Below are 25311 nucleotides of genomic sequence, written 5' to 3' on the forward strand. Positions count from 1 at the left end.
TGGTGGTAATACTCTCCTCCCTCCCCTCTTCCATGTCAAGGAAGGAAGACACACAGGAGAATCCTTTAGTAAAGCTTTTGACATTGCTTCCCACAGTATTCTCCTGGAGAAACTGGCTGTTAATGGATTAGACAGTGTAAAAAACTGTGTAAAAAATTGGCTGATTTTTTTGAGTTTGGATGATTTTGCATGGAGTTAAATCCAGGTGGTGGTGAATGGAATTAAATCCAGGTGGTGGCTGGTCACAAGTGGCTCAGTGCTGGGGACAGTCCTATTTAAAATCTTTCTCGATGATCTGGATGAGGGAAGGGTGTTTAGCCTGGAGAAAAGGAAGCTCAGGGGGAATCTTTTCACTCTCTACAAATCCGTGGCAGGAGGGTAGAACCAGGTGGGGTCTGGGCTCTGCTCCCAGGGGACAAGGGACAAGCCAAGAGGAAACAGCCTCACGTTACCCCTGGGGAAGGTTGGATTTGATTTTAGGAAAAATTTCTTCACCAAAATGGTTGTCAAACATTGAAACATCATGCCCAGGAAAGTGGTTGAGAGCTGTGCCCATCCTTCCCATGCAGATGCAGATCAGAGCTGGAGCTCCAGGGGATTTCAGGGTAAGGGTTGGGTTTGAGCTCGAAGCCATTCCTCAATCTGCACTGACCATAAACCAGAGAATGTGCCAAATTAAGAAAAGTATTTATACAGCACAAAAAACAATGTAATAAACAACGTCATTGCCTTCACTTTGGGAAACCTGGTCGAGGAAAGCAGCAGAAGGAAGAAAGGGACTGAGAGATGGAGGATGAAAACAACTGGGGAAAAGATGGAAAGAAAAAGATGGCAGGGGGAATAAAGCTGAATTCCTGTCATGTCTAAACCATTGGATACGGAGGGGGTGGGATTTTTAGAAATAGGAAATAGAGGGACAGCAAATCAAGTGGAATACCCAGCATTTCTCCCCAAAAGCAAGGCTGGCTTTTGTTTTCAGCCAAAAGAGGGATTCACAGCGTGTTCCAGCAGAGAAACCCCTCCTGAGTGACCCACAGCCCCCTGATGCAAATGCCAAGGAGGAGAGATGCTACCAGGAGTTTTTCTAAGGTTTTCTACTGCAGACAGGCATTGCCACTGCCTAGGGTGATGCTGAAATGCTGGCCTTGCCCTCACTCCCTCTCTCTCAGTTCTGAGGACATCTCAGACATGACTGGAAGAAGTAGAACACAGCAACTAAAAAAAAAAAAAAAAAAAAAAAAAAAAAAATTTATATATATATATATATATATAAGGGCAGGGGAATTGTCCATTCTGACCAAAAAGGACAGGATGTTCAACCAGAAAAAAAAGAGTTGGAGAGCAGCAGCAAGACAAGCAGCCCTCCTCCCACCAATTAGACATTATCATAATAAAATAAAATAAAATAAAATAAAATAAAATAAAATCTGGATTCTTACAAAGTCAAATCTGAGCATATGGAGGAAAAAGAAGCATTGACATTAAAACACACTAGCAAGTCAATTAAAATCCCTCATCTTGTGGAAGCAGAGGGTGCCAGGTATTCCCCAAATACAAAGTGTCCCAACCTCTCTGATCTCCAAGAACTTCCATCTCCCAAAAGGAAGCTCTTGTTTGCCACAGTGGCTATTTTCTTATTGTACATAAACATGAACTTTCTCTCCCTGTCAGGATGTAAATATGGCCTGGTTTCTTCTTCACTAATGAGCAATAAATGTGAAAAACCCATGGAGAAAGAAAAAAAAAAATCACTAAAAATACAGAAATTTTAAAATATGAATCAACAGCACTTTGGTTGAGCAGTAAGACTATAAAAGACTATATTGTATGAAATGACAATATGACTGAAACTTCCAAATTACATTTCAAAAAACACACACACACACAGGCTGCACATCCATTTCCCCCAGGTACACACATCCTGTATATTTTTAGTGATTTTATTGTTGTTAGATCCTGGCTTGGAATTATCTGTGTATTGTTCAAAGTCCCAGCCATCTGGCCAGAGTCTGGCTGGTAAACCACTTCAGGAAAATCAGCAATCTCCTCCTTCCCCACCTGGTTAACTCCTGCAGTACCTGAAATAAATCTAAAAAAAAAAAAAATTACTACTACAGGAGTGCAATAAAGGGGTTTTTCTGCTGCATTTTTGTCATAAAACCAAGTTCTTTGCAAACTTGTATTTTACAGCAAACCTTCTTTCTAAATCTCTGCTTTATACCATCTTGCAGAAGTGAAAATAATAATAAAAAAGAACTCAGAGGAACGAGTGGGAGAAAGTGATAGAGAAATCTTACTTTGCTCAGCCCATCACTTTGGTTTCCTCCACACAGGTGGAAAAGCACAGGAGGTTTGAAATTGCCAGACTCCCAGGACTGGTTTTTCCCTTCAAAACCTCTTTTTTAGGGAAGAATGGGATGGTTCTCAGCGGTCTTGCTTTCACACAGCTTCACATGCAACAGACCTGCTTTACATGCCAAGTTCAAGCCAAGTGCTATTCCCAGCCCCAAAAGATGGATTTATGACTTTAAAAATCTTCAGAGGGATTTATGACTTCAAAAAACCTTCTTTATATAACTTCGTCCCTCTGCTCTGCCAGCTGTATCCCTGCTTCCATTTCTATATCTCTGTTAGGAGAGGAGGAAGAATAGAGAACGTTGTATTTTATGCAGCATGGCTGTGATCAGCTCTTCATTCTTCTGCTCTCCACTAAGGACCTGAGAAGAGCATTTAGAGAAAAAAAATAAAATTCCCCACCTAACCAAATAATGCCCTAAGCAGTCACATGTATGGAATATTCTTTGTCTCTCTGAAAATCCACTCCCAAATCTCTGGGTGAAGATTTCAAAGCAAAGAATGACCAAACACACAGAAGTATCCATGGAAAATATTCCACTTTAGCACAGTGCTGGGCACTAAGGGATTTAGGAGCAATCAGCTTTGATTGGCTGTAAAAAAACCAAAAAAACCCAAAAACAAACAAACACATATAAAAAAAAAAAAAAAAAAAAAAAAACAACAACAAACAGAAATTCCAAAATACATCGGTTGAAATTTGAAGAGATCCTTAAAAAACTTCCAGAGCAGAAGGGGGAACCTTGCATGATCCATTCCCACACCCACAGCTGCATCATCAGGTGCCTGGAGATCTCTAAGGTCTGACCTTAAAGAAATTCTGAAAATAGAACATAAACTGTAAAAAAGCCCATTGGGAATATTTTAATCCTGGTACTGTATCTCCCAAGAATCACCTGCCTACCAGTTCAAGCTTGATTTCCACTAAAAATATTGGCTTTAGAAGGAATGAAAGGATTTATAACATACTAAGGATGTGTTCATATACAAAAAATAATAGTATCATCACCCATTGCAGCCCTCAGCAGCCAGAAAAAAGATGAGAGACACAGAGATAGACATTTTCCCAGCTTGGATCAGGAGATAATGGGAAATTGGTTTTACAAACACCTACAGAACCACTTGTACATCTGAGACCCTCTTTAAACTCTTCTTCCACCCAACCAGCTGCAGCACCAGAACCACCTTTAGCCACGCCAACAGCCCCTGAACGTGCTCATCAATCCCAACCATTAACATCCAAGCCTGACAGAGAAATTCGGGGAAGATCTGCAACACACACATCCTAACATCCAATTTAAAATCCTTCCTTGCCCCTAAATGCTTTCCACCACACTAATTCACCCTAATCCCCAATCTACCTGCCTACATCTGTCCAGTCCTTCCCCTGCTGGTCTTTAATCCCTGCCCACTTTGAGCTGCCAGTGTCAGTCTCCAAGCCAGCATCACCTGGAAGAAGAGATATTCAGAAATAATATTTCTGGACTGACAGCATGGATAAAAGCTTTATTCCTTTTTTTTTTATTCTCTCCACTCAAATTCTGTTTGTGTCGTACGTATTTGGGTCAGCTGTGTCTACCCCTCCATTATGTGCAGATGTGAGATTTGTGTGTGTTCTGCAAATAAATACATCCTTAGAGTGGGGCTGCAGAACAGAAATCCACAACTGTGCTGTCCCAGGGTGACTTTATGATGCTTTTATCCTCACTCATCTCTTCTATTTATGCTGGATATGAAGTTCTGCACCTTTAACACTGGTTCTGAGAGCACAGGGGGAGGAAAAGGAGCTCTCCTTTGCTTTATACCCACAAAAAGAACTCTTTCTCCAATCCACAAAAAGGCTTTCTGAATTTACCACCTCTTCAGAACAGAAAAAGGTTTTATTGTTTAATATTATTAATTTTTAATGCTTATGAACACTTATTAAATAATTTTTTTTCCACTTTTCTCATAAGAAATCTTTCTCTCCTGAATGAGTGAATGGAAAGGCCACTAAATTTTGCCCTTTAAAAAAATCATCCCTTTAAAAGTTCTCTTCCAAATTTGTCCCAAACCAAAATATATGTTTTTTCAGTATCTCTGTAAATCTCAATCCCCACTTTCTTGGCAGAAGGTAATGCCATAAAAACTCCACTTGATTTTTCAAAGAGAAAAAGTAATATTCACTCACACACAGAGGATGCTAAATTTGTTTATTACTAATTAGAAAATTATTTCAAATAAGAAATTCTCCATCCTTGAGAATTTAATTAATTGGATAATACTAAGTATAGGAGGGGAAAGAAACAAGAAAACAGGGAAGTTAAGAGATTTGCACCTGGCCACACCATGGAGTAGTGACAGAGGGATCAAGACATGGATGTGCTTTCCAAAAGATCAGAGACATGGTAGACAACAAGCTGCATTCATAGACAGAGACTTTGTTAGTTTATCTATTATTACTTTAAATATTAATATTATTAATACAAATAATATATTAGCATCTCAAACATGAAGAGCTCCATCTCCCTCAGCATGTCCTGCAGCATCCATTGTCCATATCACAACAGCACAGGCAACGTTTTTCCTTCCTAAACTTTATCCCAGGTTTTAGACTTTTTGGATTAGTTCCCTCTCACAGCCAAAACCCCAAGTGGAAATTCTGCAGCAACAAAAACACACAAAAAAATAATTCTAGAGCAATTCAGTTAATATAAAGTTTGGTTTGCAGCCAAAGATCAGGGTGAGGTAGCACAGTCTCACTTGGGCTAAGAAACTGAACTGTGTCTGATTCACACCTGGGGAATGCCTGGGACAAAGAAAATTCCTGCCAGAACCTATTGCAGCTCTTCTTCCAATGCCCAGGAATGTCGACTCCCAAATTTACTGAGGTTACTACCACAACAGTGGAGGAGACAGATCATCACTGTACATGGATTTCCAAACTAGGGCAGACCAGGCTGAATTCTATTTCAACCTCATTTGGCTTCCTGATGAGCACATTAATTAAAAAAGTCAAAAAAAGCAGTAGTAAAAAAAAACCTTTTAGCAGCCATAAGAGCAATAAAAAGTGTCAGCACCTTCCCAGGAAGGAAATACAACATGGAGTGGATAAAGCTGTGTTAGAAATGACAGTCTGTTCCTGGACACCACCTTTTCAAGTGAAGTTTGGGATTTCTTTCATTCATATTGCAGGAAAGGAAGTGCAGAACCTTAGGAAAAATGCTGGCTGGAGTATTTAGCCTGTCTGGATGCTGATTCTGCTTCCTCCCTGGGGAGACAGCTCGATGAACCAAACCAGGATGCAGACACCACCCCAGACACTGGAAATATTCCAGCAAACCTGGAATAAGCTTTGCTCTGCTTTATCCCTGACTTCAGAATGAAACCATCCTGGAAGCACATCTGCCTGGCACAGCAGGACACTGGGGAGCACTGGGATTTGCAGGTAGAAACAGCTCTGATGGAAAAGCAAACAGCTGCAGAAGAGTTGCTCCAATCTCATCCTATTTCCCATGGATCCCTATTCAGCAAACATGGACAGATGTTCACACAAGGTCATGCAGCAATCCTACTGCTCAATTTCAGCTGTATCTTGTTTCAGGTGGACTTTTTTTGCAGGCACAGATCAAGAAAAACAGGCTGCAGATCCCGTCCAAGCATTGGATATTGCCAGGATGGAAAGAACAGCATGCAAAGCATAGGGTGGAAGCCCAGAGGTGTAGAAAATGTTGAGGAAGCCTTGCAGCAGTTGCAGGAATTTCATAATAGAGTCAAGCACTCCCTTAAGGCTTATTGGAGAAGTGCTCTGCTCTCCTGACCAGAGAAGTGCTCTCAAGAAACTGAGGAAGTTTCAAAAACACACAACTGGATTTAATCTACAGAATTAGATAATCTTGGAAACATTGATCAGAGAATTACAGAAATATAGAGTAGTTTGAGTTGGAAGGGACCTTAAAAATCACCCAGTTCCACCCCCCTGCCATGGGCAGGGACACCTTCCACTATCCCAGGTTGCTCCAAGCCCTGTACAACCTGGAACACTTCCAGGGACGGGGCAGCCACAGCTTCTCTGGGAACCTGTTCCAGGGCCTCACCACCCTCACATGGAATAATTCCTTCCTGACATATCATCTAAACCTTCCCTCTTTCAGTTCAAAACCAGTGACGTCTTGTCCAGGTCTGAACAGCTTAAACAAGAACTGGTACAAAGTTTGAATGAGCCAGTAGCTGAGTTTTATTTTGTTACTAAAACTTTTCTTTCCTCTGCCTGCAAGACAAAGAAAAGCTTTTGAAAGAGCAGCCAGAAGGAAAAAATATGTTTAGCTAAATGCATTTCAGGAGCTGAAACTACAGCACAGGGCAGCCTCTTCTCCTTTAGGAAAACACCCCCATGTGGAAAGACATCCCAGAAGGGCAGCCCCAGGTCTGGGCACACATTGGGAAAGCAAAGGAACCACAAACACATTCATGGAATCAAAAAAATCACAGAATGGCCTGGCCTGGAAAGGACCTTAAAAAACATCTGGTTCCAAACATCTGCAGTGGGCAGGGACACTTTCCACTGGACAGTTTCCACCAGCAACATTAATTCTGTTTTGTTTTCCCTACCAAGGCACCTCTACCCACACAACAAGCCAGCTTTGGGCAGAGGATCTTCTTAAACTACTTCTAATTCCACTGTAATTGAGTGGAAAATGAAGCAAGCTGTTCTGAACTGTTCTAATATTTAAATGCATTTCCAGCTGAAATGCCTAAGGAAAGGTGAGTGTCTTTGATTTCTGATTTTCTGTCAAAGACTGGGACCACCAGCATGAATTTTACATCTTTGCATTAAAATTGCTTTGGATAACTAAGACTAACAAATTAAACTGGTAAAGAAAAAAAATATATTTTTAACCAAGAGGTTTTGGGATTGGTTTGTTGGTTTTGTTGGTTTTTTTTTTTTTTTTCCTGCTAAGAAGTTGTCATCTCACCCTCACATATTTAATTAAAATACTTATTTATTCCAATGGTGTCTTCTGGCTTTGCTAGTAATATTAATAAATGCATAACCACTTACAATTCCTGAAATACTAAAATTATAGCAAAATGTTTATTATAATGTTAAAAGTGCCAAAAGGGATAGGGCAGAGGTTTTCAAAACAAACAGTTTCAAAGTCAATTTGTGTATGAATGTTAATTCTCCTGGCAATTCCTTTTGGTAAAAAGCATGTTATTCATAATTCTTTAATATGTTTTCTTAAGTTTAGTCTTATTAATTCATTAAATCATTGCTAAGATCACCAAGAAGTGGATGTAAGGCAGAGAAGATCCTCTAAATCTACTGAAAATGGACTAAGAAAATAAATATATAACTTTTGGAAGTTTTGCAAAATAGCAGGGAAACAATATGAAATAATTCTTTAGATGCCACAAAAATGTTTTTGAGCTTGTCTAGCAAGAGATCATCTTATTATGATTTTTGTATTCTTTGCACTTAGACTTTAACTTGCACTTTACTAATTATTTATTAAATATGACACCCAACTCCTCAACTTCTGTGGGATCAAAAATTGAGGAAAATATGATGGCACCCAAGACTCAGAAGCCAAAGTCAATCATTAATACTCTCAAATCTTGTTTTGCACAACATTTGATAAGCCATGTCATTGTTTAGAGCTTTCTAAATTAGAGATAAGTCCAGGAAGAAACCTTGGAGCAATATTTGTGAACTTGGAGATAACCAAGAGCTCCATGGTGTGTTTTTAAAGACAAATCTAAGCATGACAGAGGAAAGGTGCTACAGAAGGTCACATCTTCAGTCCTTCCTTCTTTGAAGCTTGGACTTGATGATCATGGAGATCTTTTTGAACCTTAATGATTCTGTAATCCCACACTTGACAGGACTCCATCCCAAAAGCACAGTTTGTTTAAATTACTGAATGTGATCTGGTCCAGCCCGTCAGTCTGAGACTTCAGCCCTTGAAAAAAACCACTCTTAATATTGCAGAGTAGCTTTGAACGTCCCCCAAAATTTCAACATTTTTGTTCTTGCTTTCTTTCACTGTTTTTAACCCTTTCTAGCACTCTTTCCTGAGGACATTTAAATGCATGATTGTGGACAGTGTCCCTCACTGTCCCAGTGAGGAACAGTTGCCAGAACCAGACTAGGACCTCCCACCAGCCCCTCTGGACAATGCCTTTCACTGCAACCACCACGGGTTTCAAATTCCCTTCAGCAAAGCATTCCAAGTCCTGGAATTAATTTAAGAAACCAGTGCAAAACCAAAGCAGTGCTCAGGCCCCAACAAAGAAGAATTAACCACCTGCTCAGTGTTAATTAACCCCAGGGGGACTCCTTGTGTACTCAGGAGTTTCTTCTGTGCTTCAGCTCTTTGCAGCATCCAGATGTGGGGCTGGCAGTGGATCCCTTCCCACGGTTTGGCACCAGACCTGGGGCTGCAGTGAGGCCACGTGGAGATCAACTGTGTTGGGGTTTTTCACAACAGGATGGGACTCTTGGGACACATTCCTTGACCTTTATTGCAGCATCAGCCTCATTACATGGTTGAGAATATAGGAAGATGACAGCAGCTCACGTCCTGCCAGCAGCAGCCAAAGATTTCTTTGTTTCAGAGCATTTTTAAAACTTTCCAGCCAATAGCATATTGCTAAAGCTTACAGACAGTTGTTCTAGCCAATCACTAAAAGCACACGTGCACCTGCTTCACACAATGCTGGCTTGTCTGCTTTCTATTAGCAATACACTTGATTATTAAGCTTAAAGCCTTCTGCTGTCATGCTAAGTATATTTTCCTGCAGTCTTAAGGTCTATCTTAGCCAAGCCTAAAACTCAAGCTACTGTTTCATGCCCTTGCTTGCTGTAGTACCGTAACTTTTTCTACTTTCAGACTTTGAAGCTGCAGCTAGCTCTAAGTTTTCTGTTCTTTCTGTTTCTAAGGCCTGCTTTTACAACTTTCTGGAAATCTTCTTACCTTTACTATTTCCCACATTTCCCCCTCTTGGTACAACCACAAGGAAACTCTCTTAACTTTGTTGTTTATTGACGACCTTTCTAGAAATCTTCTTACCTTTACAATTTCCCACAGTCAGGCCATGGTGCTGGTTTGTACCCAAGCTTTTGAGTGAGTTTTGCCCAGAAAACAGAAATTCTGCCAGCCCCATCCCACCAAAGGGGTCACAATCATCTGAACATCCCCCTCCCATGGAGCACAGGAGCTCTGTGACTCTGCCAAACTTGGAGGCAACCATGGACTCCATGGGGTGTTTTTAAAGACAAATAATTTTTCTGATTTGCTAGAAAAAGAGGAAAATAGGAATGGAGATTACAGAAGGGTGGTTCATCTGTAAGGAAGAGGTTCAGATTGGATATTTGGGAAGAATTCTTCACTGGAAGGGTTGTCAAGCCCTGGGACAGGCTGCTCAGGGAAGTGGCTGAGTCACCTTCCCTGCAGGGATTTACAGGATGTGTAGATGTGGCACCTGGGGACTTGGTTTAGTGGCAGTGCTGGGTTAGTGGCTGGACTTGAGGATCTCAGAGGGCTTTTCCCACCTAAACAATTCCATGACAGGTCAGTGACAGCACTGGCACATGACTTTCCACCCAAGGGCTGGTTGGTGCAGGACAGAGGCAGGTAAGTGGTAGAGATGGGAGAGCAAAGAAAATCAGAGACCTGGCTCTAGGAAAAAAAAAAAAAAAAAGATAGAAAATATAATTTAACAATTTCTAAGTATTGAAATGATAATTCGGTGATTTATATCCAGAGAACACTGCCAAGGACAACTTGCAGGGACCAATCTCATTTTGTTCAGTGACAAGATAACCAACCTTATCCAACTAGGAGAAAGACTCACATGTGATATATCTTGAGTACAGCCCTGGCCAGAGTCCCACACAAAATCTTCAGGAGAAACTGAGGAGAAAATGGTCTAAATGAAGACACAGCCAAATTAAGCACAGACCCAGCAGTCCCTTGAGCTCACCTGGAAGCAATGCACTGCTGGAATATGAAATTAACCTTACCTTTTCAGAGCTGGCATTTAACGTCCAGGTTACAGTAAGGTTAATAAAAGCAGTGTTAAAAATTTCCTGTCTTGTGGCATTTTAATCCAAGCTATTTAAATTCCCTGACCTATATGCCTCTTTGTGTAAAGCAGGTTTTGTTCATTTTCCCCACAAAAAGATGGTTTTGGGAAGGTAGGTTGAGCATGGTAGAGAGGGCAGGTTGCACACAGTAAGAATCCAGAGTTTAATCCCTACTTCTGTACAGTGTTTGCTCCTGATTATCTTAGACATGTCACATTACCTAAAAAATAATATTTTTCAAGTCACTTTTCAATTTCTCACATTTAAACTTAAAACAAAAAGAAAAAAAAAAAAACAAAACAAAGGCAAAAAAATAATTTCCTACTACCTGCTTTCTAATTTGTCCATGCAAAACCAATGCCCAGATCAAGCCCAGAGAAGCTCTGACAAGGAAACAGGGGAACACGTGGATTTACAATGATTTTGGGGATCAAAATGAGGATATGAGAAGCAGATGTTGCTGGAGGAGGTTGTAACTCCCAGCTGCAAAGCAGACACATGGTTTATGCCTCCACCTGCCACTTCTGGCTGTCCCTCAGTGGCTGTGGGACAACCAAACCCTCAAAGTGCTCTTCTCCAGGTAATCCTGGTGATCCTGCTTATGGCACATCTCAGGGTGCTCCTTGCTTAAGGCCACAGAACATCTGAGTTCTGCTGTGCTTTTCTCTCTCTCCTCCTAAAACCTGCCAATATTTAAAATAATAATAATAATAATAATGAAAACAAACAAACAAACAAACAAACAACCTGTTTCTGTTTTCCCCAAGAAATCCTGGATATCCATCATCAAAACCAGAGTCTAAACTAGAGTTTTCTGACACCAAGGTGTCCAGGGCAAACCAAATTTCTGAAAACTGCCTCAGGATCCTCCCTAAACGCTGCAATTGGAGTCTGTGAATTGTCACACTATGACACAAAATAACTCATGCACTCACCCAAGATGCAAAAGAAGGAAAAGAGGAAGTTTTATTCCTGACCTCACAATATATAGAATTATAAAAGTAACAGTGGATTGGGGGATGAAATTGCCACCTCTCCAACTACACTGGTTAAACTAACAATCTATGAATTCTCTCCTCCCACAAAGAATAATGTAAAACAATCATTATTTACATGAACGGTGAGTGAGAACTCCAGCAGAAATATAAACATCAGAAGGTATAGAAAGCTTTTAAAAAAACTTTAAAACTTTTAAAAGAACAGGGCGACAGCGGATCTCTCTAATTAGGGGCATCAGCAACATTAACCTCCGCATGGCCTGAGGACAGGCTCTGAGTCCATCCATCATCACACCAGCCCAGAGCCAAGGGGATCACCTTCAAGTAATTAACCTTTCCCATCCTGGCTGCACATTTGGATCGAGCACGGAAGAAACAGAGCCAAGGCAAACAGATGCACAAGCACAGAGGAAACCCCCATGGCAGTGTCACCCCTCATTAAACAAAACCAAACTAAACCTGAGCCTTCTTTTCTTTGCTCTCTGTATTACAGACAAAGCAGTTCCACCCCCAACACCTTTATTGCTGCTGTATCTCAGGGTTTTCTGTTGGATATTGAATATTACCACTGGACTGCTGTTGGACAGTTACCTGCAGGGATACCTGGTTTTATTTATTTATTTATTATCTGCAAAGAGAGGGAGAGGTTTAAGGCATGCACAGAACATTCCCATCAAGGTCTGTCCCTGCTGAGAGCAGAGACACAAATGCTGGTGGGAAGGCCATGCTCCTTTGTTCCAGCCACACCATGATCTAATACAAAAGGTAATTTTTCTTAGCAAACCAGTCATCCATTGTCCAGAAGCAGGAGACAGATAATTAGTGTTGCATTACCCTTTCCTGGCACTTAATTAATGGCAATATTTGGGGATGCTGTGACAAAAGGCATCCAATGTGTCCATCTTCAGTGGCACAGGGACACGGGTTTAGATGAGAATAGCACAGAATCACAGAATGCCAAGTTGGAAAGGAACCTCAAGGATCATCTAATCCAACCTTTCTTGGCAAAAGCACAGCCTGGATAAGATGGCCCAGCACTCCATCCAGATGAACTTTAAAATGGTCCAACATTCAGGAATCCACCACTTCTCTGGGGAGATTATTCTAAACGCTGACTGTTCTCATTGCAAAAACATTTTTCTCTTCTCTGAGTCTCTGATGATCTCCCCAGGAGTAACTTGCACCCAATACCCCACATCTTTGCCAGGTGAAAAGAGTCTTCATCTCATTTGTAGGCACCCTTTAAATGCTGGAACATGATGAAAAGGTCTTCTCTAAACCCTCTTTTCTCAAGGTTGAATTAACCCACCTCTGACTGAGACACACAGAAAGGAAACTTCTCCAAGGTGCCCTGGCCAATGCAAACAGGTCCCTCCCCTTGCAATCTTTTCCACAGGGATGCTTAGCTAAGGGACCAACCAGTTTTGGCTGTCTGGGAAAATCCACGCTGGAGGACCCTGGAGATGTATTCATGGCAATGCCACCAGACAGGATGTGTGCAAGCCTGGAGGAGAAACCAGCACTCAAGTCTAAACCATAACCCAGAGCATCAACAGGCTTTGCTGGGCAGCCAACACACTGTGGCACTTTCAAAATAACTGAATTTTCCACACCAGCTCCTCTTTGCCATCCACTAAGGGTGGCTTCAGCACCACAGCTCCAGATGCCAAGCTGTGGGCAAGCTGGGCACAGTAAGGGATCTCTTCAAATATTTAGAGATTTCAAGTATCTTGAGTTACTCTGTGACTTTGCATTAAAAACAGAGGTCCTTTCATACAGCACAATAAATATTCTCCTTTTTTTTTTTAATCTAAGCTACAATGCATTAAGATTCATTGTTTGTCTAATCCACATTTCAATTCTCTTTTCTTATGGTTCTTTGATTGTGCCCAAGTATCCCATTCTTCCTCGCTTTTATGCCTTTAATTTTGCCTTGCAGAATAGCTTAAAAATCACAATTTACAACTGAACAGACAACTTCAATACCTTCTTCCTGTTCAATCTAAAAAAAAAAATCAGAATTAAACGCAAATTTGTAAGAAGAGAGAAACCCAAGAGAAACTTCTATTTATATATATATATATTTCCATCCAGGGAGAACTGCTATTTGCAAAACAAAAAAATGTTTCCCAAAGAACATTTGCAACCCTCAAAACATGGACACCAAACCAGGCTGTGTTAGTGAATGCTGAAATCAAAGGCAAGTGCAGAGAGTGGTGACATTCTTCCCTGATGAAAAAGGAAAAGAGAGCCTTTTGCCACGTCACAAGAGCAAGCCAGATCCAGGAACGAAATTAAGGATATGGTCCAGATAAAAAGACTAGCTCAAAGCCAGACTAGATCAGCCCTAGAGCTGGTCTGGCCTCTGCGTAAAAAAACAACACAAAGAGAGTATCCACAGCCATTTGCAAGCTACTGTTTAAGGTTTCAGCATTTCCTGAGTGAGTTTTTGGTCCTGTTTGCCACATCCAAACATGTTTCCCAGATTCAAGCAGCTTCCACAGTAAAGTTATCCACTGGGAAAGCACAGCCCACTGCATTTTGTACATCTCTCATCTACTCCCTCCATCTGCCAGCCTTAGAACAACCATTGAGACACACTTCTTGTGAAGGTGATGGAGAGATGAGAAAAGACAGAAGCCACTTTAGAGAATATTCTGCATTTCTCCTTCTGGTTCCCCAAAATTCCTCCAAAACCCTCATTAGTGCTGCTCTTCCATGTTGCAGACTCAAATTCTGAGCATGGTAAGATGTCGGGCCTCAATCACGCAGATCAAACTGAAAAAAGTTTGGGTTTCACCTTTGAAAATCAGTGTCAGGAATGACCCCTGGTGAAGGTGTGATATTTACACAGCAGCCACAGTGAACCTGAGCAAGTCAAACTTCAGTCCTCACATGGAATAAATTACAGCAAGGGATCAATACTTCACCGAGAGGTTGATAGCCTTGTCTCGAAGGGCCTCCAAATGGGTTCCTGCTCCCAAATCCACTCCCATCAATGGATCCATAAGACATTTTCTGGATGGTGATGGATGCTGGAGTACACTTCAAACCTAAACAAAAAAGAAAAAAAGACAGACACAGCCCTGTTAAAAGTCAGTAAACCCCAGTAACCTAAGCAAAAAAGAGTACTGAGAAGGAAAATAAAATACACAGGGCAATCTCCAAACTTCAAGATGCCCACCTGCAAAAAAACCTAAAAGCATTAAAATCCAGGTGTTCTAGACTATAAATGATTTTGAGGGCAAGCAAGTCATTTGACCTCCGTGTCTCATTTTCTCCACTGATAAAGGGCAACTTTTAATTCCTCACTGTTCACAAAGTGCTTTGAGATCCTGAGCTGGAAGGTAAAGACTTAAGCACTCGATCAAAAAAAGGTGATGTTGTCTTCTGGAACATTACCAGTACACAGCTGGCTGGAGTCTATCCATCACTCTGCAGCCCTGATGAGCTTTCAAAAGAGACAGTTTGTTGCTATAAGCTGCTGGGCCTCCAGCAAAAATATTGGAGCCGGATTTATTTTGCCTTGCTGGTTAAAAAAAAAAAAAAAAATTAAAAATCTGCAAGGTCCAAGGTAGTAGCAGCAGAATAAAATAAATGCAACAGTCAGAAGAAGACACTTTCTTCCTCCTTATCCACAGAAATGCCTCACCCAGACCTCCTCCAGCATTTCAACAGTGTCCAGGGCTTTGGTATCAACATAGTTCAGCTCAAAGGCATGGAGATGATGGCAGCAAAGGAAGAGAAGAGATAAAGGTGCTGCATGAGCTGGGACATTATACAGGACCAAACCCAGCTGTTGCTTTCTTACACCAAGGCTATGAAAAAAATCACCCCAGACTGGTGTATCTACTACAAAAAAAAAGTTCCAATCCTGCAAGAGTAGCAACACTTTTGGTGTGATGGCAAAATCAGAATGGTTTGGGTCAGCAGGGACCCTTAAAGGTCATCTAGCCTATCCTCCTTGGCCTGAAATATTTCTAGTGATGGGGCATCCTGGCCCAGTGTTTTACTCACCATAAACCAAAATTCTTCATTATAACTACTCAATATCTACTCTTTTTTTTAGTTTAAAACCATTGTCCTATCACTACAGGTGCTGCTAAGAAGTCTGTCCTTATCTTTCTTATACTAAGTATTGAAAGGCCATTAAGGAATTAAGGAATTCCTTAATTAAGGAATCTCCAGAGCCTTCTCCTCTCCAGGATGAACAGCCCCAACTGTACAGCCTTTCTTCACAGCAGAGCTGGTTCATCTCTCTGATCATTTCCGTGGCCTCCTCTGGTTCTGCTCCATATCTTTCTTGTACTGAGAAAGATGTTGGGCTGTTAGGCTGGATGACGTGAGCTGTGGTGCTTCACTCTGGGCCTGGATATTCAAATTTCTCATGTGCTGGACCAGCCATCTTCCCTCTGTCAGGCAAACAGCTGGCAATGGCCTCCACTTTCTGTGGCACATGGCCAAGTGCCACATAATGTCCTAATTGATAGATATCTCAGGAATGGGCTAATGTCTCTTTTGGGATGCACTGATACTGACACATTCCCTTGGTTTGTCCTCCATGGGAAGCAAAGCACCAGAAAATCCCAGTTCTGCACTCTACTGGGAACAGCCTGATGGCCTCAGGCACCTGTTGTACTTCATTCTCCTTTTTTTCTTTCAGAGTTTCAAAACTAAGCAAAAAAAAAAAAAAAAAAAAAAAAAAAAAATCAGTGCTGAGACCTGAGATTCACCAGACAGCGGAACTCCAGGACCAAAAGAAATCACTCACCATCCTCCCTTAATTGGGCCAGACACATGAAAGAGGATGAAAGTGCAACTGCCTTGAAAGAGCAATGGTTGGGAGCTAAATCCATTAACAGTGGAGAAAATCCAGAGTGCAGCTTCCCCAGCCAGCCTCAGTGTACCACGTGCACACATAATTGGCATCCGAGGCTGCAGGAACCCCCAGGCCAGAAATTCTTCATTTTAGGGAAACAGCCTTCAGCCCAAACTTACGGAGGCCAAGCTGTGAGAGCCTGAGCAGCCAGAGAGAGGGTGAGGGTTGGAGTGCGCTTCAAGGAGAGAAAATGGAGCAAACAAGAGGAACCAAGGAGCAAACCTGTAAACCAAGACACTCAACAGCAAAACAATCCATCGTGTCAGCACTGCAAAACTGCAAAACCATGAGCTCCATGGAAATACACCCTACAATTGCACTTTCTCCCAGGAAATCTTAGAGCAACTTCCAGTAGCTCAGGATGGTCTGCAAGAGATGTGAAGAGGGACTTTTTAGTAGGGTGTGGACTAATAGGACAAAGAGTAATGGCTTTGAACTGAGAGTGGGTTTAGATTGGATATTTGGAAGAAGTTCTATATTCAGAGGGTGGTGAGGCCCTGGAACAGGTTTTACAGGGAAATTGTGGCTCTCCCATCCGTGGAAGTGTCCAAGGCAAGGCTGGACAGGGCTTGGAGCACCCTGGGATAGTGGAAGGTGTCCCTGACCATGGCAGGGGGCTGGAACAAGAGGATCTTTAATGTTCCTTCACACCCAAACCATTCTGTGATTCTGTGGTGTCTTAGTGGAAATTCTCAATCACAACCACTAAAGCCTACAAGATTCAGCTGAAGATTCAGTTGGGAAGTCTGTGATGGACTTGGGAACAAACCTCAGCTCTCCCAAGTCTCAGGTGAGCTCAGAACTACCAACACAAACTTCATCACAAAATGCAACCTGAGATCCAGCAGAACTTACCTGGGAAAATATGAGCACATGGAAGACAGTTATAAGAAAGTCTTTGGGCAGAGATAAGGAATGATTTTCTTTATCTCCCACAGTTTAAGACCACTGAAGGGATTTGGGACAACCAAACAGCTTGAAAACAGCCTCTGTACAGAGATTTTTCCTGACCCACCCTCTCTTTTTAGAGATAAGGAAGTGGAAACACTTCTTGCCATGACTTTCCCAAGGCCACAGACAACAAACATGGAGTGAAAGTCTACACCCCATTGTAAAATGCCTTGATTACAACTGGGCAAGTGTTGTTTTGGCAAACAGTGAATGCTTCTATTTTTTCTCCAACAGAGTAGTGTGAAAGAGGGAGAGAAGGGGGGCTTTTAGAGCGCTCCAAGTGTTTGATGTTGATTTATCATTTTCAGGATGTGTTTCCATTTTAAAGCTTTTTCTCCTTGTAAGGGAGGAAAAATAGAAAGAATTGAAAATGAAATATTTTGTTGTAACTTAACCAACCTTTTGAGCAGCAGCCACCTCCCACCCCATTCTACGAAGCTATTGAAATATCCTTTATTCACACAGCTCTGGAGCCAAATTCTTACCCCACAGTAATATATTTACAGGAAAATTTAAGAGCAGATCTAAATGCTTTTAATTTGATTGGCAATAAAAGCATTTCCCTCCCCATCCCCATGGCACTTCCCAAGTCTTTTGTCTACTGCTCCTCAGGGAAACTTGTCCAATTTACTGTGAAGGCAGTTCGTACAAATTGGAACAAGCATTTCCTAACATACTAGACACAGAAAAGAAAAAGAGTAAGAAGGAAAAAACATTTTATCACAGCTTTATTGTCATCACCTGAAATACAAAAAAAAAAAAAAAAAAGAATAATCGCATCCAAGCCAGACTAAAAGAGACATGAATTTGTATTTTAATGAAATCAAGTACTTCTTGCTTTGTATATCCTGTACAAGCAAATCATGCCCTGACCAGAGTAACAGGATATAGAATCTCAAAGAAAGAGTTGGTCCATATTTTTTAGACTGTGTACTTTGGACTTGGTAAGTAAAACCATGCAGGCAAAATGAAATTTAAGACCTCTACACCCATCAGTCTCAATTTAGAGACACTGGGGTGGGCAGCATGAGTGGTGGGAATGAAAGGTGAGGTTTCAGTATGGAAGAAATAGGTTGTTTATTATTATTATTATTGCTATTATTATTATACTATTACATCTTAATAATAAAACTTATTTCTTATTTCAACCTATGAGATTTCTCACTTTTACTCATCCCCTTCATTTCCACCAGCCTGATGAGGATGGTGAGGGAGTGGCTCTGTGGAACTTATTTGCCAGCTGGAATTCAACCACAACAGCACTTTAGACAATTTATTTATATTTAAAGTTTAGATTGGCTGAGAAAGACATGAGTTGGAACATTTCTTTCCAGACAATACTGAAAAAAAGTAGAAAGGAGGAGAGACATGGACATATTGGAGTGAATCCACTGAGGTCAAGGGATGGGAGCAACCCGTGTATGAGGAGAGGCTGAGGGAGCTGGGGCTCTTCACCCTGGAAAAGAGAAGGGTGTGGTGATATTAAGGTGTCTCAATATCTGATGGAAACAAGCAAACATCATGGAGCCAGACTCTTCCTGGTGATGTTGAGTGACTGGACAAGAGGCAAGAGGGATTGAAATACAGGAAATTCTACTTCAAAAAATAATTTTAAAAAACCTGCTTGTTTTTGGATTGGAGTGCCTTTTTGGCTTATTTTGTGGGGTTTTTTATGGTGAGAGTCATCAAACATCAGCACAGGCTACACAAAGAGGTTGTGGGGTCCCCATCCTTGGGAATATTCAAGCCCTGACTGATCATGTACCTGAGAAATCTGCTCCAGGTGACCCTGATCTCAGGAGGGAGATGGACAAGACCTTCAGATGTTCTTTCCTACCTGTGGGATTCTGCAAGTTTCCTTCTGTAATGCCTGAAACAGCATCAGAGCCATTCATGGCCCTCTTGGCAGACTGGAGGACCCTTACTGTGCCTATTTACTAAACAGGTGGAGAAAAGAGTATGAAAATGGCAAACCCGCCAGGTTTTTTCCAATTTCCTGTAAAGACAGTGGAATAAAACCACTGAAAGTATGTGATGGTGAAAACCAGAATGACAGCCACAATGTAGCTGGCAAGAAGTCACATCAAACCGAGCTTCAACTCTTTACAGAAGTTAGCAGGCAGTGGGTGCCTGTTATGTTCTCATGTTTGCGCGGTCAAAGAAATTGATATGAAGTGCAGCCAATTATTTTTTTTTTTTAAATTAGAAAAATCATAGAATCACAAAAATTTTGGAAAGGCCCTAAAAATCTTCTAGTTCTAACCCCTTGCCATGGGCAGGGACACATTCCACTGGACCAGGTTGCTCAAACTGGACACATTCCACTGGACCTGGCCTTGAACAAATCCAGGGATGGGGCAGCCCACAGCTTCTCTGGGCAACCTGTGCCAGGGCCTCAGCTCCTTCACTGTAAAGAATTTATTTCTAATACCTAATCTAAACCTATTCTCTTTAACATTAAACACTCCCAGTGGACGCTGCCATAACCAAAGAACAATCTGTGTGGGGTCCACCAAGCTTTGCTCTCCCCATGCATATTTTGAACAGTCAGCTGGGTGATGGAACAGGAATCATCCTCATCCAACGCACACACAACACCCAACAGAGGAGTTAGATGACAGCTCCAGCCTCCAGAACAATCTTAACAAACCACAAGTAATGTTCAACAAAGAAAATAAGGCTCTGCATAATCCAGGTCAACTGCAGGGGCCTGAATTTAGAAAGAGCAAACAAGAGCACCAACAGAGGGTGGGGAGCTGCTGGCCAGTGCTGCAGAGAGGGATGGATGGATGCCACAGACTTCCAGCTGAACAGGGATCTGCAGTGACATTTCCTGTAACAGTGGCAGGCATCATCACGGGCTGTGTAAATAGGATTACAATCTTCTCAACAAGGGAAGCAAACCTTCTGCTTGACCCCACACTGTGGATCCTCAGCTGCAAGCAATGAGCTCCAGCAAAGATTTTTGTCAGTGACTGAAGAGAGTCTGGAGGGAACTTGGAGAATGACAACAGGTCAAGAAAACATAGCCTGATATGAAAGATTGAATAAATGGGGTAGCTTTTCCTACAGAAGTGAAGATTGATAGAAAGACTTAATCCTTCAATTCTGCAAGGCTGTTGCAAATAGACAGGGAGGAAAACATTTCATTCCTTTTGGGCAAGACAAGGGAAAAATGTAAACCAAAGCTGGGAAGATGAACTGAGACATTGGGAGAGCCTATGAGGAAGGATAGAGCACCTCTGGGAACAGGCTCCATGGAGAAACGTCTTCTTGCACTTGGAGGTGGTAAAACGACTCAATACTGGGTCCAGTCCTATTTAACATCTTCACTGATGACCTGAATGATGGGGCAGTGTATCCTCAGCAAGTCTGCCTATCCCACCAAACTTAGAGGTGTGACTCCAAGGCCAATTTAGCCTGGCTGTGGACACTTCCAGGGATAGAGCAGCCACAGAGTCTCTGAAAAACCCATGCCAGGGCCTCAACACCCTCTGAATATAGAATTATATAATTCTTAATATTAAACCTAAGCCAGCTCTCTTTCAGTGTGAAGCCATTACTCCTTATCCTGTCAACTCAGCCCTTGTCCCAAGTCCCTCTCCAGCTCTCTTGGAGCCCCTTTAGGCTCTGGAAGGGGCTCTAAGGTCTGCCTGGAGCCTTCTCTTATCCAGGCTCAACAGCCGCAGCTCTCTCAGCCTGTTCCCAGAGCTTCTCCAGATCTCTGGTCCTCTTTGTGGCCTCCTCTGGACTCACTCAGGCAGCTCCACATCCTTCTTATGTTGAGGGTTCTGGAGCTGCAGGTGGGATCTCATCAGAGCAGACCAGAGGGCCAGAATCCCTCCCTCACCTGCTGCCCACCCTGCTTTCAATGCAGCCCAGGACAGGTTTGGCTTTCTGGGCTGCCAGAACACCATTGCTGGGTCACATTGAGCTCCTCATCCACCAACAGACCCAAGTCCTTCTCCTCAGGGCTGCTCTCAATCCATTCTCTGCCCAGCCTGTGCTTGTGTTTGGGATTGCCCTGACCCAGGTGCAGGAACTTGCACTTGGCCTTGTTGACCTTCACTGGGTTCACACAGTCCCACCTCTCTGTCCTGTCCAAGTGCTCCATTCCCAGCTCTAACACCACATTGCTGATGGAGAAGTGCCTTCACTGGGGACTTCAGAACTCATTCATGATGATGATACCACTTCAGGATGACCCACCTGAGACATATTTTTCTGAGGTTTTTCAACCAGATAAAATCATTTGACCAACTGGCCTGACCTTCATAAAGAGCTTGCAGATAATTTCATATAAATCATCTTTACAGATCAACCCCTACAGCCTCTGGTCAGCCCAGGTCACTCTTTCCATAAGTCTCCCTGAGGCTCCAGCTAATGAAGGACCATCCCCAGCTTTCCTAACTCCATGAGGAAAGCTGTGTCCTCTCAACTCTTGAACTTTGCTGTTTGATCTCTCTTTTGCTTTTTAACCTCCCCTCAGATGAACTAAGCAGATTGACCTCCTTTCATTTCTCACTGGGAGATTTGTTTACACAGGAACCACGAGGAAGAATACTCAGCTTTACCTTGCCTTCCACACAGCTGCCTCCACTTCCCTGCCTGTAAAACTGACAGACAGATGAAGAGCTCTCCTGTTGGTAGAGTACCAGAGGCTCACAGAATATTTTGAGCTGGAAGAGACATTTTAAGGGTCTAGAACAACCCCCCTGCAATGAGCAGGGACACCTTCAGGCAGGAAAAAACTTGGTTAATATGAAAGTTTTTCAAAGTCATGAGATCAAAGGGCATATTTGCAAAGCCTTCTGCACAGGGTTGACTCTGTCACTCGTGTCAGAGATGTGCTGCTTTTCAGCTTTTTTCCTTAGGATTTTTTTCAATTATTAAAACCAGAATTCAACAAACCTGGAATTTACCTGGGAAAATGTCTCTTTCTTCTTTCTCCTAGAGCCTGAACTTATGAACAAACTCTGCTGTTGAATCACCTTGTTTTGTTGGGTTTGTACTCAATGGTTTTAGCTTTGAGTTGGTGTCATTGCACAAATCCCCGAGTGCCTTGTAACACAACTGTCAGAGTTCAATCAGCGTAGCTGAAGGGGATGACTTTCTTTTTTCTCACCCTGGGCCTTTGAGGTAATTTATTCCTTCTGGATCTTCTGTGTAGTTTGTAAGATTAGTGTCATGTCCCTGCGTGGCTTTGGGCAGGCAAGAAGAGGAGAGCAGCGCTCAGGAGCTGCAGAAATGCCTGGCAGGAGGGTGGTCGGGAGCAATTCCCAGCCCGCAGCAGGGCTGGGGGTGCAGCAGTACAGATATTTCCTCACACTTTGCTTCCCAACTGAATTCTAAAGCTGATGGAAGGTCCTTGGAGAATGAAGTCATCTCTGTCCCCACAGCCTGAGGACCTCACTGTCTAGCCTGGGTTGACAAGACACAAAATACGACAACAAAAAACAACAACAAAACCCCCAGGGCATCATAGCCATAATCTAGTACAAATTAAACAGATTTCCAGAAGCTTCTAGAGACATTTCTGTGTACTTGACTGGTGTGACATCACTGATGACTGTGAACAGCCTGACTCAATCCCTTGAACTGTGCTCTTGTCTCCCCTCCTCCACTGAAGTGCACGACAGAGCAAAGTGAACGCCCACGGCCCAGAGGCATCGTGGAGTAGATGCACAGTAAAACCATCAGAAATTATCTTAGAAATGAGCTGTTCCTGCTCTTCTCAAGATTTGCTCAGAAAGAACGACCAAAATCTCTTTTTGTGCTCTTCCTTGTCTAAGTCCATATTTGAGGAAATCACCGAATGGATTTGATTTCTCTTCCCTGCTGCCACTGTAGATGTCTCCAGGAGCAGAGCATTTTGTCCCGGGAACAGATAGGATCAGGACAGGCTGCGAAATCAGAGACAGCGAGATAAGACATCCATGACATTTTATGGAGATATACACTGAGCCACAAGCAGAGACAGCTGGTTCACTGTGCCTCTAATTGTGATGACACCAAAAGCTCTGGCTGTCCTCAGCACATCTGATTGCAGCCTTTGCTCCATCTCATTTTTCATCCAGCTCAGCAACACCACGCAAAGCCAACAGGAACAGTTCCTGTCTAACCCCTTCCTTCATCATTCAGTCACTCCCAAGATTTACAGCTATAGGAGCTGCCATCAGGTAGAACATACCCTTTCCTGTCCATCAAAAGGCACCTCCAACCCCACCAAGCTCTGGATGCCTTCACCCAGGACCTCCTGTTGATGTCCTCCTGATGGATTGACAGGAAACATAAAGCAGAAAGAAACCACAAGCAACAGAGGTTGGAAGGGATGGATGCAAATTGTCTGCACACATTTCACGTTGCACCAATATCTGCACATCAGACACAAAGAACAGAGGCAAGGAAAGCAATCTGGAAGCTTTCTTGAAGTTCTCCTTTCATGTCAGTCCCAGCTGCCACTTCAATAAACAGAATCTCCTTCCACATCTACCTGTCTTCACGTCTTCTCAAAAAAGAACAGGAGACAGGCTTCAAATCCTACTACGTGGCACCAGAGACAGGCTGGCCTTAGGCAAATGCCAAGAAGAAGGGCTGGAAATGTTTTGTTTACCTTGGGAATCTCAGATTCATAGACCCTCCCACTCCTCCACCCCCCTTTAAGGTATATAAATTTATTGAGAGCAAAACTACCTGCTAGAAAAAGTCTTCCATGGAAAGGATCACAGATGCCATGGAAAGAAGGATGCCTTCCACCCTCAGAGCAGGAGCCAGCACACCCTGAGACAGTTTGGTTCCCCAGAGCAGCAGCTGAGGGTGATGAATGACAGAGTGATGGCAAAAGCAAGGCCAGCCCTCAGGACCCAAACATCCTTACTGCTGGAGAAGCAATCAGGTTTCCCTGATACTGAGGAATTCAGAGCAAGAGAAAAGGAGCCTCCTGAGTCTTTGGGAGACCAAAGATCTTTTGGGCACTGAGCTATGTGTAATATTTTCTGCCTTTCCAGGCCATATCATGGCAGTGCTTTCATGACTTAGTGCCAGGTCACTCTGAGCTCATTTTGATCAAGATGTGATGTCACCCTTCCTATTTTTTAAACTGACATTAATACAACAGTTAAACATTTCTTCTGGCTCCTGCAGAAGATGATCTAGACAGCTTCAAACCCTGAAATGCCCGAGTACAAATGTTCCAAAACTCTGTTGCTTCTACCTCAGGGGTTTTCTTTGTATTTTTTTACCTGTATTGCCTTCTTCTATTTGCTGTTTTGTGCCATGCTGTCCATTTTTTGTGAACCTTGCATGTAGAACAGTCTTAATCTATCCATATGCTAGACAAACACAGAAGTATTACATATTTCAGTGAACAGCAAAATTAAATTTCCAGTCAGTTCGAAATCCAGGTTTCATCTGCCTTTTCACTGGTTACAAAAGATGAATATTAATGTCTATTTGCTGTAATAAAAAACAGGGAGGAGGAACACAGGAAAGAGGGAACTGGTGTCTAGTTTGCTACTCTGACGTTAAAGTTATTAATTATAAAAGACGTACACGCACGAATGGACAGAGACCAACTGCACCACACTAGGTCAGCTTAACAAAATTAGAAATGGCATTTGTAAATTTATATTGGATTTCAACAGAATAATGAAAAATGCATCTGAGGATGGCGACAGATTCTGAGTCCTCGGGAACATCTTGATAGACAGAGCTGCAATTGCTTAGGGAAGGAAGATGCAGGGCAAAATGGGTGAATTAATAAAGTAATAGATTCCTAAATCCCAGGATCCTGCTCCCGCATCAACAAACATAACTCGTTTCCACTTCCCAAAGAAGAAATATTGTTATTCAACACACACAGTCAGAACATGCTCTCACCTCCAACAGTGTTTACTACCAGTCACATTATAAATAAACCTTGTGGAAGGGTAAATGAGAAGCAGCATGGTCTGGTGAGGACACAGTGCCTAGTGGGAAATCAAGAATCTACTTCTACCTTTGGCTGTGATTCATCAAGAGACAGAAAACAACTTGGTATCTTCATTTCAGGTTTCCCATCA

At 42.4% G+C, this 25311-nt stretch overlaps 1 protein-coding gene across 9 annotated transcripts in view; it reads right to left on the minus strand.

The window, feature by feature from the left end:
* Positions 1-25311, minus strand: part of TSNARE1 (t-SNARE domain containing 1) — a 460205-nt gene that overhangs the window by 345336 nt on the left and 89558 nt on the right. For all 9 annotated transcript variants that reach the window (XR_014953137.1, XM_085572620.1, XM_085572617.1 and 6 more), the window contains one exon: positions 14352-14474. Coding sequence is in view for 8 of the 9 variants with exons in the window: in XM_085572620.1 (XP_085428746.1) it covers positions 14352-14436 (85 nt within the window). In the remaining variant the exon portion in view is untranslated. The remainder of the gene's footprint in view (positions 1-14351; positions 14475-25311) is intronic.

The sequence above is a fragment of the Lonchura striata genome, chromosome 2 (genome assembly GCF_050655825.1).
Source record: "Lonchura striata isolate lonStrDom1 chromosome 2, ASM5065582v1, whole genome shotgun sequence".
Lineage (NCBI taxonomy): Eukaryota > Metazoa > Chordata > Aves > Passeriformes > Estrildidae > Lonchura > Lonchura striata.